Consider the following 16729-nt stretch of genomic DNA (forward strand, 5'->3'; position numbering starts at 1 on the left):
TTATCAGTAAAATGTTTACACAAATATGCAAGCTGGCAGTGCCAGCCTGCTTGTTTTGTGTTACATATGTAGCTAATCACCAGCTTTTGGCTCTACTCCTAACCATCTAATGTATGTATCTCACTCTTACTTTTAATAACTGACAAAATCTTCTTAGTACCTTAGGTCCTTCTGTGGAAAATAGTACTCTAAAATGTTTATGTAAATATGCATGCTGGTGGCAACAACCTGTCTCCTTCATGTTATGTGCATGGCTAGTCACAAGGGGACCCAAGGTGATGACTACGACTGGCCAATGAACCACTTTAAGTTAGTTGGAAACTTGTTTTTAGACTTTTGGGTGTGTGACTCTTGAACAAAAACATATTCCCACTGAACCCATGTTATAATGGCATCACTACTTGATCAATTGTTATATGATCGGCTGTCACTTGACGTAACTCAATTTTTCAACTTTTTTTTTAAGCTTATGATTCGAAACTTACACTGATTTTCATTTCCACAGCTCAGTGATCTGCAGCAACAAAAAGAAGGCACCATACTCTCACATATCATCCAACAGACACAATTATCCACTGTTTATTATGTGACATGAAAGAGATATCATTTAGGTGTTTACAGTAGTATCAACCCCTTCAGTACAATGACATCACTGTTATTCTATTCTTGTCTCCACTACAGGATTGCATTCATGTAAGAAGAGACCTCTCCTAGTGACAGAGTTATTCGGGAATCTCAGTGATGTAATGACTGGCAATTATACTACAGCAATGAAATTATTATACTAAAATCAAATGCCCAACTAGAATCTAACTGCAGTAAGTAAACCCAAATGCAAATGACACATCTCAGTTCCTGAATCACTAGGTCACACCATAAGTTGAAAGCAAACTGTATGGCAATAAATAACTGTACCAGTACTTCTGACTGATTAAATGTGAAACTAATACTGGTATCACTGGTAGACTAAACTAACTTATCCCTCTCATGGTTGGGGCAACTCTACAGTAACATTCTATTACAAATGATACCATACCAGATAATTTAATTCAGCTGAGAGACTCACAGGTGACTGATACTTAATATTAGTACTACAGGTATTAACCCTCTGATGGTTGAGACAATACTAGTACAGTATTCTGTTCTTGCTAACACTGCTGTGATGGCTGAATAGTTGGAATCATTAGTTACAAAGCTGCCACACCAACAATGTCAAGGTTCAAATCCTGGTGCAGGCAGCTGGCATTATTCACTTCAGGTGTCCATCCAATCTTTGTGGGTTGGTAAGTTAAATGAATACCTAGGGTTGACAACTAGGGAGACTTGGGTTGGTAGACTAAATGAATACCTAGCGTTAACTAAGAGAGTTGGGTTGGTATACATAGGGTTAACAAGAGGGGAGGTAACTGTGGTAATCTGGATGATGCAGTGACCTTATATCCCAGGACAGTAAGTGAATAACCCACCACAGGCTGAAACTTTCAAAGGTCTAAGTTACAGAGATGTGAACCACGGTTAAGTGCCCCATGATATGTACCCCCACCATGACCTTTACTTTTGCCAGATGATTTTATTCAATTGAGACTGGCCAATGAACCACTTTACAGGAGCCTCAGAGTGTTAACAAACATTATGACATGCAGGTACTGTACAAAATTCCTCAGTGTATGATGCTTTCTATTGTGGCAGGTTGGGACGCTCACCATCCACTCAATTGATGTAATGCTGCTTTGGGTGTCTGCCCTCCTCTCTTCCATCCTTCCTATTCTCTCCTTCCTTCATTCTTTCCTCCTTTTTCTACCTAATGGTGACTTTACACATCCTCTTCTGTCTTTCTTTCCTTCATTCTTTCCTCTTCCTTCTGCCTATGGGTGACTCTACAGTACACAGAGTGACATACCAAATGGTTTCCTATACACCAGGAAATCATTTACTATGCTGGGTGGTAACCATATAACCAAATTATGGCACCTGGTGGTTTAGTGGGTAATAAAGGTGCTCCAACTGGACTGAGCCTCTGTAGGTTTATATCCATGGGGTGGTTGGGGTTTACTGCTCACATAATGCCACTCAGGGATGAGTGAGGCTGGTCACTCTCATCTTAAATGTCAGGACCAACTTGCCTAGCCCCGGATTCCTATGCTCCTTATGGGGTGACATAGGATTGGATGATGGATGGATGATGCCTTTTTTTTTTTTTTTTTTTTTTTTTTTTTTTTTTAATATCCAAAATCCACAATATTTTACAAAAATACTGCCTATTAATATTCCACTGCTATCTATAAAGCTGACCTAGCTAGCAGCTTCTCCAAAGTATCAGTACCAGTATCAGTTGTGTAGAAAAAGTTTATTCTTTTTTTAACATAAGCAGTCTTACTGCAACCATAAGCATTATTACCTTGCTGGTTCTGGAGTGCTCTTCAGGAGTGAGAGTCACACTTGATGAGCATCGTGATGGCTGAGGTCCAGTGCCTCCGGCCCCAGCACCCAGACTCCCTCCACCCCCCACTCCATCCCCTCCTCCAGTCCCAGAAGCCACACTGGCCACACCTGAACTTCCTCCATTGGTAGCCCCTGCTGCTGTGCCCACTGCTGCTCCTCCCACACCTCCAGTACTCACAGATGATGAAGTTTCAATACTGGCAGTGCTGGACCATCTAGGCAAACACAGTGCTCCTGTTGAGATAAAATGTTGGGTCACTGCAGAGCTTCAACAGGAGACCTATACTTGCTTCTTCCTGTGCACAACAACAGTATATATTTGCACAATTAAACAGGCTTAATACTGTATAACTAATACAGCAAACAAAGGCACTAACATTAAAAAAATATGAACTAACATACTACACCATACCTGAAATATGCATGAGCCACTGTCACAAAATGATATTCAGTAACAAGAACACTTCCTTCACTAAAAGTTCAACTGAATTTCATTTACTTATGTAAAAATACAGGGCATACGGGCAACACTAACGACAATCTTACAAGGAGTCAACAGGAGTATCTTGAGCTACCCTGAAAACCTCAGAACAGTTAAAATAACATAAAATCCCCTAAGAAGTATGTCCTACATATCAAATTCCCATTAATGTAAAGCACTGTATATTCAATAACAATTCACAGAGCCAAAATTTGCCCTCTGGTGATGATATACAGCACAGGTAACCCTTGCTTAATAATAATTTATTTTAACTATATGACTTCTTTTACATCTCACTTGGTTAAAGAATTCATTTCAAAGATAACATGGAGGAAAAAATGAGACAAAAAACACCTATGATAGTTGCACCTACCCATGCACTATTGTGAGGGGAAAGACATAGTTATTTACAGAGGATGCGCAGGGGAAACCCTCAGGAATCCTACTCACTCTAAATTCTGGTCGGGTTGAAGCTCTCCTATTGTGCAAAATTTCATGTGTGTAGGTGAAAACTACTGCATTGTTCTCCAAGGAACAGTCACCCCCCCCATGGGGAGATAGCTGCTGGGGGTCCCACCCTGCATAAAATGTGACTAGGGTGAATGTCAACCAGGACGAAAAAGTCATGTTCTTGGGTTCTGAGGGTCTCACCCTGCCTAAAATGTGGCAGCAGTATAGATCCCCCACTGTGCAAACTTCATGTTCTTAGATAAACGTGGCATTGTCACCCCAGAGGGCTGCCCTTCCCCACTACTCATTGAGGGAGACGTCACTGAGGGTCTCATCCTGTTTCAGACAAGGCTGGGGTACACATCTAGAATACGCAAAATTTTATGTTCCATGGTTATACATATGGCCATGCATAACTGCTCTGCTGGGAACCCCAGGAGCCACTCCCTCCACCATAAGGGACAACCAAAGTGGATTCCCCCCTTCTCAATATGAGAACCCATCAATATGCAAAATTTCACATTCTTTGGCGGTGAATAATGACTGTCTGAGACAAGGGGGTAGCCCCTGGGGGTTCCATCATGTTTATAACCTGGTACAAATGATGCTCTGCCACTGCATAAATATTTTTGTTCCTTTGGGGGTGGGCGGGTTCTTACTGTGGAAAATTCACTTTCCCAACATTCCTCGCACATGACCTGGATACCATTCTTCAACAAAGTACAGTAACTCAGTGAGTGAGTGACACAGTTAGGGATATAAGCACTATATCTAGCCACCTCTGTGAATGCAGCTAAATTAATAAAAATCTGTATGCCAGGCATGCATCTCAACCTCAGCTGTCTAACCACCATAACACCATGTGAAGAAACACATTTCCTAGCTCTGTGCTATTTACAAAACACCTGATGCTGCTCCAAGTCTTGTTTGTTGTTGCAACCCTAAGCTCATCAGGATGTATTTACCTAATTGTATTATACAGGATTTGAGCTAAGCTCGTGTTGCTCCATCTCTTTTCTACAAATATTTACTATCTAATCAATATTTAAACACATGGATGCTCTCTGTTCAAACCACCTCTTCCTCTAATTTATTCCCATTGTCTATAGTTCTGTTCAGAAAGCTAAATTTCTTTACATCACTGAGGCATCGATTCTTCTTCAGCTTGAATTCATGTCCTCTTGTTCTTCCATCATCTTTCATAAAGAGGTCCTCTCTGTCCATAAGTTCTATTCCTCTTACTCCTCTAAACACTGCACTCAAATCTCCCCTCTCTCTTCCCTCTCTCGGGGTTGACAATTTCATCTTATCTAATCTCTCCTCATAAGACAACTTCCTCAAGCTTGGTGTCAATTTTGTGGCTATCCTTTGTATTCTTTCTAGTTTACTGGTATGCTTTTTGAAGTGTGGTGACCACATCACTGCTGGATATTCCAGTCTCGGTCTTATCATAGTCACTATTAACTCTCTCACCATCTCTTCATCCATATAATTAAATGCCACTCTCATGCTGGTCAGTAACCTGTAAATTCCTCGAGTAATCCTGTTTATATGTTTCTCTGGTGACAGGTTATTCAATATAGTCAGACCATGGTCCTTTTCTTCTTTTGTCTTCCTTATTATTTCATCTCCCATCTTGTATGCATACCTTGGTCTCTTATCACTGACTCCCATTTCCAATATTACTGTTGAATTCCATTCTCTGCATCTGATTTCACTTGTGGAGAGTGTCAAGAATCTTTTTGTAATTCCTTACAATATTTACTTCTTTAATATGTTTCATAATTTTTGTATCATCAGCAAATCTTGAATTTGGCTCTCTCTTGTATTTTGTTTCTCTGCAGGAGGGAACAGTTATTGCAGGCTTGTGGCCTTTGGTTCCTTCTTCCTCACATAAAAAAAAATAAATAAATAAATAAAATAAACTCATATAAGTACTCAACCCTTCAGGCATGCCATTGATATATATCAAGAACATGACTGGGGCCAACACTGAACCTTGGGGCACTCCACTAGTTACTTTTGTTCACTGGGAAAACTTGTCTTATTATGGTTCTCATTTGTCTTCCTATCAAATAATTTTCCATCTATTTCAACAATTTTCCATGTATGCCTCCATAGGTTTTCAATTTCCATAATAATCTCCTGTGTGGCACTCTATCAAAAGCCTTCTTTAAATCCAGATAAATACATTCTATCCATCCTTCCCTTTCTTGAACAATGTCTGTCACTCTACTATAGAAGCTCAACAAGTTCATTACACAAGACTACCCTTCTCTAAATCCAAATTGCTTGGACGTTATTACCATATGCCCTTCATGGAATTTTATCCATCTTTTTCTAATGACATTTTCACATAGTCTGCAGACTACACTGGTGAGGGAGACTGGTCTATAGTTAAGCTGGTCCTACCTGTCACCACTTTTATAAATCAGAACTATATTTGCTCTTCCATTCAGAAGGTAGCTCCCCACTTTCTATGGAAAACCTTATAATATCACTGATAGGCATCACTAACTGGCCTGCACATTCTTTCAAGATCCAACCAGCTACTTCATCCAGTCCCAATGCCTTTCTCACATCTGTATCCTTCATCAACTGAAGTATCTCATTTCTCTCGACTACTACTGTTTCCAGTTTCAGGGGTTGCATCTCTGTTACAGGTTCTAGGAATTCCTCTTCTGTTACAAATACCACCTCTTCTGTTACAAATACCAACAGCAATTTATCATTCATTTTGTTACACATTTCCTCTGCTTCCTCATATATTACATCACCATCTCTCAGTTTCACTATGCTGTTCTTTGTTCTCATTTCACTATTAACAAACCTACAGAACAGATTGGGTTCTTTCTTCCTTTTATTAACAATATCCTTCTCGTATTTTTGTTCCATTGTAGAAGTAAGACAGTCGAAGAATTTTTCATAGTCAGTAGAAGCAGGGGATAAGTAAACAGTGCAGATATATTTAGTCAGAGAATGACAGAAAAGCCGAGGCCAGAAAGTAGAGAATTCAGAAGAATCACGTTCAGGAACATGAGAGCAAAATAAGTCGTTGTGTACATATACACAACAGCCACCTTTGGCTTTGAAATGAGTGCAGAGGAAGTAGGAGGATACAGAAAAGGGTTTGCTGTCAGTTACCTCAGACAGCTGAGTCTCTGTCAGGAAGAGAAGGTGAGGTTTAGAGGAGGAGAGACGGTATTTGACAGAGAGAAAGTTAGAGGAAAGGCCGCAAATGTTGCAGAAATGAAGAAGTGAGTCAGACAGTGGTTCCAAGCATCTCACTGAGTCGTCACCGGGAAAGGGGTGGATGAGGGCATTTATGGACCACCCCCCCAGGGACTCCAAGGCCTGGTATTTGTGTGCCCTTTTTTTTTTTTTTTTTTTTTTTTTTTTTTTTTTAAGGAAGTGTAGTGTGCACTGTGCATGTAGATTGGTGTTGACAGTTAGAGAAACTTGTATTGAAGAGCATGCTGTCCTACTCTCTGTGTTACTGAAACACTGAAAAAGTTCAACAAAGGGGGATGGTCAGGAACTAGTCCCGAGGGCTGATGAAACGGGAGCTCCAGCTCTCCCTGTCATCTGCTTTCCATCCACCTTGGGAGTACTGCCCTGCTCGACTGATGCACACAATTCTTGTCTCCCCAAACTCCAGTATGCTTTCCCCTTCCGCATTCCTCATACATGCGCATCCCCCATGCAACCCTTCATATCCATGTGCTATTGCTGCCACATGACCATTAAAATCCCCACCCAGAAGTACAATCTCATCATCTCCCATATTACCAACATATGTATCAAATCATTCCAGAATCTGTCCTTTTTTTTCATCATCCATACCAGGACTAAGGGAAGGCTGACCTGACTTAAGTATGGGGATGATGTTTGCTATCTTCTGATATCAGGGATCTGGTTGTGAGTTCAGAAGTTGATAATTTCAGTGAGAGCATTTATTGCTCTGGGATCAAGGTGTTTTAAGTTTCAAATCTGATCTGGTCCTACCGCTTTAGAAGTTTCTGTGCATTTGATCATTTGATGTACAGTGCTTGTCATGAGGTAAATGGAGGTGGCGTTTGTGCCTTTCTTTTGATTGTTTAAGTGATGGCTCTGTTTTGTGGATTAATTTTTGTGGCTCACTGATTATAATAGTTAACTAGGTTGTCTGTTTGTTCCTTTTTGCCGAGGACTGTTCCATCACTACTTGGCAGCTCTGCATGAGTTGGTGGGGGTGAGGTTAGATACAGTACCCTCGCGTCCAGCACGGTAATATTGTCATGCATGGGTCACGTGTTGGACCAAAAACGTGTTGGACTAACAATAGAGCTTATGGGGAAAAATGAATTATGTCAGCAACCCTCGGAAAAGTCATCCTAAATACCTACCATATACCTATACATATATTGGTACTATTGTAATTATAATAAATGGTACTGTGCTATGAATGATAACTAACCTTTTAGGATAGTGTTGGTGGGCTTGCTGGGAATGGAAGGTGGCATCCAAGGCTGTAGTTAGTCCTACTTGGTCCCCGGAGGATGGCTGCTGGCGTCACTAGCGGGTGATGGCTGTTGCTCCTCCTCAACCTCCCTCATAAATCCTTCGAAATCAAACCTCCCTCATAAATCCTTCGTAATCACACTCAGAATCACTATCTTCGTCCACAGCCATGGAAGGTCCTGCTTCTGCCTGTCCTAGCCCTGTAATCCTCGGCAAAGTGCATGCTTCTCACACTGTTGCCAGAGCCCCGTCTCGTGACTGTGGAAAGTGATCGTTGTTGCTGACTCGAAAGAGAATAAGGAGAAACAACTTTGTTTATAAACTGGTATGCACGCCGATGAGAAGGGTTTCAAAACGATTGATATTTATTCTAAAATATTAATATGTATTCAGTGTCAGGCTAAATTCAATGCTGTAGCACGATACATTCTCTGTCGAGTCGCCTGGGTTTTGGTCACACTGTTTTCCCCGTCGTATGCTGGGCAGGAATCCATCCAGATGAATTCCAAATGCCCGTGGTATCGTCGGCAATTTTACCACGTTACCGTTCCGATTTACCATCGTATCCTCGGCAAACCTGGTATGAAGTGCCGTGTGATAGCCTTCGGCTGCCAGGATCTTGTCTTAAGTTTTTTATTATGATCACATTGGCTTCATTCATGTCGTAGGCCTTGGCAATGTCAACTTTCCTCTCCCCTTTCTTCTTCCTCTCGATGCTTTCTAGCTTGGTGGCCTGAAGGAGGTGCCAACGCTTCTTGGGGTTCTCAGAAGGCTTCCTAGGCATCGTGAGCAGGGTAAAATGCAGTAACAAGGGCAGAAAATACAGCAAGAAAAAAGCACCTTCCAATGCAATTATGCGACTGAGTGGCTCTGTGGCGGGAGAAATGTAAACAAAACATCACGTGACACCATAAGCGTTTTTAATTGAGCGGCATCACGATCACGTCACAATAGCGGGCGGGGAAGGCTACTTGAGCAGAAGTTTTTCATTGGCTATCATCATCATGAGAATGTCCAGTATGACCGTGTTGGACCGGGGGTGATCGTGCTAGAGTGAACTCTGTGGATTTCGCCCACTTCTCGGAGCTCTGTGCGTTTTATGCTAACACACTCGTGTTGCAGTAATTAAATCGTATTAAATAATACTAATTAATTGCTCTCCGTGCTGGAACTGAATCGTGCTGGACTAATGCGTGTTGGACGCGAGGGTACTGTATATGGATATATTGTCACTATTTTCCAGAATTTGCTACTGTTCATTGTATGAAAATATAGAGCATGAAATGCAAGAAAGAATGCATCAGAGAAGAAGGGATGATGGTTCACTGAGAGCTGCAATACAGAATAGAGAAGTGAGCATGGAAGAAAAAAAAAAAGTTGCTGCACAGCAGTGTTGTGATCTCCAATGTATGGCAGGAACCTTGGTCCTGTATGTATGACATAAGCTGAGTGAGAGCAGTGCAAAATGAGTTATCTGAGAGAAGCATGTGAAGATAAATGGAAAGACAAATTGATAATTATGGAAGTAAAGGAGTGTTGTACTGATGGATGTGCTGGAAAGTATTAGATGCACTTTAAGATGGTTTGGCCATGTGGATAGAGTGGACAATGAGAGAATGACTAAGAGAGTGTAAGTGAGATGAGGGAGGGGGAAGGGGAGGGGGAGACTGAGGATAAGATGGTAAGATAGGGTGGAGAGATAAGAGATGTGGGTGTGAGGTGGAGAGAGGACAGTTTGATGACAGGACAAGGTGACCTGGAGGCAATTTATTTGTGGCAACCCCTTAAGGATTTATGGTGTCAAAGGTGTCCACAAGTTTTTTTCCAGTTTTCCTGCTTTTGTGTTTTGATTAGTTCATTTATGGTGTTGTTTAGGTTGTGTAAGTTCTGCTGGGATGATTTTTTTTTTTTTCTGTCCCTGATGAACTGTTTTATTTAAGGAGAGGCGATAAGGATAAAGGTTTTGATGCTGCCACAAGGAAGATGAGATCTGCTAGCTATTTCAACCTTTGCCGAGCTGCAGACCTCATATAAGGCACAATGAAGGTTTACACGGGTCAATCTGAAAGCCTCATATGGGGTATAATTTACGCTGGCTATAAAATAATGACTCATGGGAGGTAAACTACCTTACAAAGAATCAGCTCTGCTGGTAATTGCTTTGTCAGCTTTTAAAAAGAACTTATATTAAAACTTTCTAACACCTGATTTGTATCTAGTGTGACCGATGATGGTTTTCCTTTCTTTGTCCAGTTTCCCTTTTACTGTGTATGACATGATAATAGCAAGGTGATCCCACTGGAGACCATGTACTACTTTTTATGAAGCTTCAATGGCTAATGTAAGGACAAATAAAGCAAAGTGATGTCAGGGGGGGCGTTCGACTCAGTTTGTGTGCAGTCGAGTTGGGGTGTTGTGATTTTTTAAAATGTTTGTTTTTGAATAAGGTCCTCAACTATCTTGTGTCTGTGCATTTAGCTGTGAGGGACTGTTTGCATTTAGATCACCAGCTACTATTACACTTGGTATATTCCAGAGTGGGAAGACGGATATAGTGTATCCTGGGGGCATGATGTCAGTGGTGATATGAAGGTGTTAACAATGTTGTGTGATTCACTGTGTACAGTAATCTCTCGATTATCTGGCGTAAAAGAGCCAAAGGCATGTCCGGGGTAGTGGCTCCATCCGGATAGTGGACTTCTTCCCTGGCCCCGGCTCATAAATAACCAAACTCTGAAAGCCAGTGTAAAAGGCCACTACAGTACATCGTTCGACACTTGTCCCTGTAGTTTAACACTACTCTGTCTAGTCAAGCAGATCTATAAACCACAGCCATGCAATTATCATAGTAAAGCAGACCCATGAACCACAGTCAAGTAATCACCACTGCAAGGCCATACTCTGTAGTGACATGAAAAAAACATGAGAATACCATCTACACAAGAAAAACGCAGTGGGCACAGGAAACATTGTGGTAAAATAGAATAAAATCATAGTAAAATAGTATGAAATCATGGTAGAGTACAGTAAGCTAGAGTAAAATTAACGTAAACACTCACAATTCCTCGCTGGGTGTTGTGCTGAATAATCTGCTACCTCCTTGACTCAGACTGTTGTACTGTGGCTGGTGAAGCTGTTGCACTGCACAGTACATCCCATGTGGTCTAGTGGCGTGGTCTAATGAGAGTAATCTGAGTTAGAGTCAAGGAGGATCTCCAGCAGTTTGTCCTGGGGAGTGGCTGTGGGATGTGGTGATGGACTGCCTACTTCAGGTGACTCTGGAGACTGCCGCAAACTCACGTCCAGGAGAGACACAACAGCTGACGATGTGCTATGCTTAGGTTCCATTGATGAAGGCATGGTTTGATGCTGTGGTGGTGGCAGAGCAGAGGTGGCCTGGGTGGGGGTCAGGGGCATAAAAAAGGAGTTGATCTTGGACTGGTAATAAGAGCAACAATTCAGGCACTGGATGACACTTGCCTGCACAAAATGCAGATCCTCCACACAGCAAAGAAGCACCATCTCTCTGTCACATTCCGGGTGCTCGGCATACTCAAGCACCTGCTCGGGATATGCCTGGAATGTGCTCAGGTGGGGGGATGACTGGAGTACTGCACTCCTCCGGGTCATATGCATTGTCCTCGTCACTCTCCTCTGGGCAGGCAGCAGCAACAGAAGTGGCGATCTCGAAGTCCGACATAACCTGATAGCCGGGATTGCTCCCATCATCGTCTAACCACTTCTGCACGTCATCGACATCCACAACCTCGCTGCTCTTGTGTCCTAAAGATGAGACCAACTACTTTTGGGGGTTTTCATGGAGACTTCCTTCCATGCACTTGCCCTGTTGTAAACTGCAGACTTAAGGTTGTAGTGCCTCCAGTGTCCTCTGCCCTTGTGTGTCTGGCCCCTGACTCTGCTCGTCCTCCTCCTCAAGAACAACCATCACCTTGTAGAGGAACCTCTGTTGGTACAGCCTCTTTGTGGCCTTGATCACACCCTGGTCCATTGGTTGAATCAGAGCAGTGGTATTAGGTGGCAAAAACATGCACCTAATGCAACCATCATCTGCAACCAATTCTTTCTAGGAGGGATGTGCAGGGGCATTGTCCAGGAGAAGGGCCTTTACCTGGTCACAAGGGATTCCAAGTTCCTCTGTTTGATAACAGATGACTTTGACGAAATGCCTGTGGAACCAATCTGTGAAGATCTTGCAGGTACACCTGGCTTTCACAGAATGGTACCACATAACAGGAAGGACATCCATTAACCCACGAGGACAATGAGCTGTTTTGCACACCCAACAATAATGGGTTTCTGTTGGTGTGACCCATTAGCATTAGCACAGCACAAAACACATACCCACTGCTTAGACAACTTGTGGCCAGGAGCACGCTTCTCCTTCTCATCTACCAGATTGTTTGCGGGCACTGAGCGGTAGAAGAGGCCAGTTTGTCAGAATTATAGGCTTGACCAAGAGCAAGGCCCTCCACTCCCACCTCACCAGTGTCTAAAGCTTTGCCATGGGTCTTATGATTGGTACGGCTATGTCGAAGCTTGAACCTGAACGACCAACTTTCGGATGCCTTGAAGTCGGGGATGTTGTGAAGGTGGGCAAACTTCTTGGCAGCAGCCTTCAACTCAGTGTCTCTCACTAGCATGCCTGCAGCCCACTGCTGCCGGTACTAGGTCAATGTCGAACAGTCGACTTTGGCATGCTAGGGCAAACTCATAGTCTTCCATTCGGTATTGCGTCTGTTCTTCTGGTGAAAGTCTGCTGTGTACAGGACCAGATTATGGCATAGGCAAAAAAGGCCAAGGCCTAGGGCCTTGCAAATTTGGGGGCCCTGCACTTATGGGATAATACCCCAAAGGTGCCGCCATTTTAATATAATGGACATATGATCTATGCCTTATGGAGTATCATATTTCTATCCATGATACCACCTTAAATTACAAGCTATATTTATAGATACACTGTCATTTCCAAGTGAAAATAAAAACAGTAAACATAATGAATATTACAGAACAAGAAGGTTTAAAATTCCCGCTTGTTGATGTCTGCGGCCTTCTGCAGTGCCTCAAGCGGTTATCTTTAAAACTCAGCATGTTTTCAAAACACAGCTGACGCATGACGCCTTGGCTCCACGCGGCTTTCATGAATCATGTTCCTCCCTTTGGCTCTAGGTTTCAGACTGATTAGGTGTGTATGATGTATATCATTATATCTCCAACTTATGTACTGTACTGTACCGTACTATTCACAGTGATTATAGCACGTGATCATTGATATACTGTAACTGGAAAATAACCACAGTCTAGGACCCTTAGCCTAATCCATTAAGCATCCTACCAGAAGCGAAATCTTTTTCACATGCTCCCTCCCTGAATTGTGCCTTACTGATATTTTTCTACAACTGACTCACACAAAATGTATTGCCAGAGCATTGCTGTAGCCTATGGAACCTGCTGGGAGATCTATGATGGGAGGGGGCTGAGGGGGCCTGGTTTATGCAAATTTATGAGATTCTTGGTGCATTTTTCTCCATTATAATGAATCTTTATTAAAACATCAAGAATAACCATGTCATCACCACATTTCCATCGTGTTTTGCATGAACTTGAGTGGATTTTTATTCTGCTGCAGATATCTGAGTTATGGCTTCTCATGAATGTGATATTGGACAGACATATGTGAATACAGTAGGTCACAGAAATGAAAAAAGAAAATACAGGAAGAAGACCAAAAAAAGAAAGATGCAGCCACTTGCAGAAAAGTTACTGATATGTTTGTGAAACCTACAGCAGTTTCTACTGATGCCTTCGCAACTGAACTGGACAGCTCAGAAGTTGAAGATACATACACCTCCTTCTATGCCTACATCTACATCCTCACTGTCTGCTTCAAATGTGACAGGCATTTCACCCACAGACTTTGTTTTATGTGACCCTCACTCTTGGCCATAGGAAATATTTGCATTCTCCTCATCAGTCATTCATTGCAGAAAACTTCAGTCAGACATTTGACATTGACTTTAAAAAGTCAGCAAAGATTTATGACGATGGAGGAATTCGTTATTTGAATTCGTCTATGTTTTTCAGGAAACTTGCAAATTCTGAAACAGTGAAACGAACTTGGATGGTATACTCTGAAACCTCGGGAAAAGTGTACTGTTCGGCATGCAAACTTTTTTGACGAAGAAAGTGCATTCACTCATGGATTCAATGACTACAAAAATGCTCAACGAATCGGGGAACATGAAAATTGCACTACTCATACGAAATGTGTTATTTCCAGTATATCTCTTGCACGAAAGAAGGGTTGCATGAACACACATTTGGAAATTCAAATTGAAAAAGAGTGCATTTATTGGAGAAATGTTCTTGGAAGAGTTGTTGCCACTGTGAAATTCTTAGCTCAATGAGGACTTGCTTTTCATGGGGAAAATGAGGTTTTTGGATCTAACAACAATGGAAACTATCTGGGGATTACTGAACTGTTAGCATAATTTGATCCACTCATCACAGATCATGTGTCACATTTTGGGAGTGCTGGAAGAGGCAATGTTTCTTGCATGCCATCCACAATCTGCAATGAAATTATATAGCAGACGAAAAAGGTTCTCTCTAACCTCATCTCCGATGTGAAAACCGCAAAGTACTTTGCAATTAGTGTGGATTCAACCCCAGATATATCACATGTGGATCAGCTGACATTCATTGGTCACTTTGTGGACCAGTGGTAAGCCTGTAGAACGATTCCTAAACTTCCTTCCTCTTAAGGGTCATAATGGTGAGACAAGGATGAACGTGGTCCTTGATACTCTGCATGAACATGATTTCTCTATTATGGATTGCCATGGCCAAAGCTATGACAATGCAAGCAACATGTCAGGTAAATACCAAGGACTTCAAGCCCAAATCAAACGGATTAACCCACTGGCTGAATATGTGCCTTGCCCAGCACATTCTTTGAATCTCGTTGGATCATGCGCTGCAGAGTGTTGTGCCAATGCAGTTTCATTCCTTGGATTTGTACAAACATTCTTCAACTTTTTCTCTGCTTTATCTCATCATTGGAGTATTCTGAAATCAACAATTCACTGAGATATCGTCATTATCAACCACAAGGTGGTCAGCACCAACTGATGCAACACATGCTTTGAAAGAGAACTTTGTTGAAATATGTACAGCTTTGATTCACTTGGCAGAGGATGAAGACCAGATTAGAAGTTAGGCATCCAGTTTGGCGTCATAAATGGAAGATTTTGAAACAGTCTTTTTCTGTGTACTTTGGGAGTGTATACTGGAACGGTTCAATGCCACAAGCGAGTCTCCAGAAAACTGAAATTGAAATAGCAACATGTTCTTTCTCTATGAGAGCTTACTGGGATTTGTGAGTACAGTGCGCAGTTATCAAGCTTTTGACAACTTTGAAGAGAAGTCTAAGCTACGTGTAGAGGAATACAGTTACCAGGCTGAACATCAGTGGTCAAGGAAGAGGAAACGGTTTTTCAATGAAGCAGACAATGAAGATGTGTTGTTACCAAGACAGAAGTTCGAGACAGCTACATACTTCTTCATATTAGATTCACTGACAACGGAATTAATTAAAAGGAAAGAAATCTACTGCAAACTCCAAGATAAGTTTGGATTTCTGTTTGATATCACTACTCTGTCAGATTCTGATCTGAGGGAAGCAGCTTCAAATTTGCAGGAACATTTCTCGGCAGATGCAGAGCACACATTTGTAGAAGAGATGGTTCAATACTCATGAAAAGTGTTCACCCCTAGCTGCTTTGAGGCGTATCCAAAATGCTGGAATCTCTGAAACTTTCCTGAATGTTGACATTGCATACTGCCTTTATCTAACACTTCCAGCTGCTAACACTGAAGGAGAATGATCTTTTTCTGTGTTAAAATGAGTGTATTACCAGCTTCGATCGACATTATGCCAAGACAAATTGTGCAACCTCTCTTTGTTGACCACTGAATCAGATTTGACAAAAGAGATTGATTTTCAGGACATCATTAATGACTGCTAAAACTACATCCAGAAAAAAGTTAATATGATTCAGTGATGGTTATGTCACTTGCCAATAATTCCATGCATGTAAATATTAAGCACTGCTTCATTGACATTGTGCTCTTTTACATGGATTTAATCGTAGCACTAATATGATGGATATGCTATGCATGCATAATGTAAATAATTAAACTACTTCATGGAATTTATGTTCTTTTATATTGATTTACTCATAGGGCTAATATGATGAATATAGCACCACTTTATTGAATTTGTTATTATACATGGATTTAATAGGGTTAATGTGATGGATAAGATACTGATGTATTATGTATATAACTTAACTGGGGAATAGGTCCCCACCAAAATGTATGGCCTAGGGCCCCGCACCATCTTAATCCAGCACTGGCTGTGTACTGGGTGGGTTTGTCACAGGCTTTCCTGATGTCATGTAGGATTGAACGGGCCAGGTCATACTCCTTAACGATGCAGGAAGTGGACCATCCCTCATCAATCTACTCAGGATCTCCTGATTCATCTCCAGAGTCAACACTACCCTCTTCCTCTTCCCTGATGGAGGTGCCATCATCACACACCCTAGGAAGAAGCATGCAAGGAATAGCAAGGCCTGAAGCAGGTAGGGAACCATCACAAAAACCACCACATGCGCCGCCATAACAATGGTCTGGGAAGAACTGTTCACAACACAAGTATTGCGCAGGAAATGAGAGTAAGCAACAGGGGTCTCTGGCAAACGTAAAGTAAACAAACCAGTCTGACACACCAGCGCACCAGGCTGTTCTCACCCGTCCGGGAAGAAATATTTTGCG

The 16729-nt window shown here is 41.9% G+C and overlaps 1 protein-coding gene across 1 annotated transcript in view; it reads right to left on the minus strand.

The window, feature by feature from the left end:
• LOC145415669 (ankyrin repeat and BTB/POZ domain-containing protein 2) overlaps window positions 1–16729 on the minus strand; it is a 208935-nt gene that overhangs the window by 92055 nt on the left and 100151 nt on the right. The window contains exon 9 of the mRNA XM_080284884.1: window positions 2399–2676. Coding sequence (XP_080141010.1) covers window positions 2399–2676 — 278 coding nt within the window. The remainder of the gene's footprint in view (window positions 1–2398; window positions 2677–16729) is intronic.

This window comes from Coenobita brevimanus, chromosome 103 (assembly GCF_032717465.1).
Source record: "Coenobita brevimanus isolate Jiangsu-jjx chromosome 103, ASM3271746v2, whole genome shotgun sequence".
Lineage (NCBI taxonomy): Eukaryota > Metazoa > Arthropoda > Malacostraca > Decapoda > Coenobitidae > Coenobita > Coenobita brevimanus.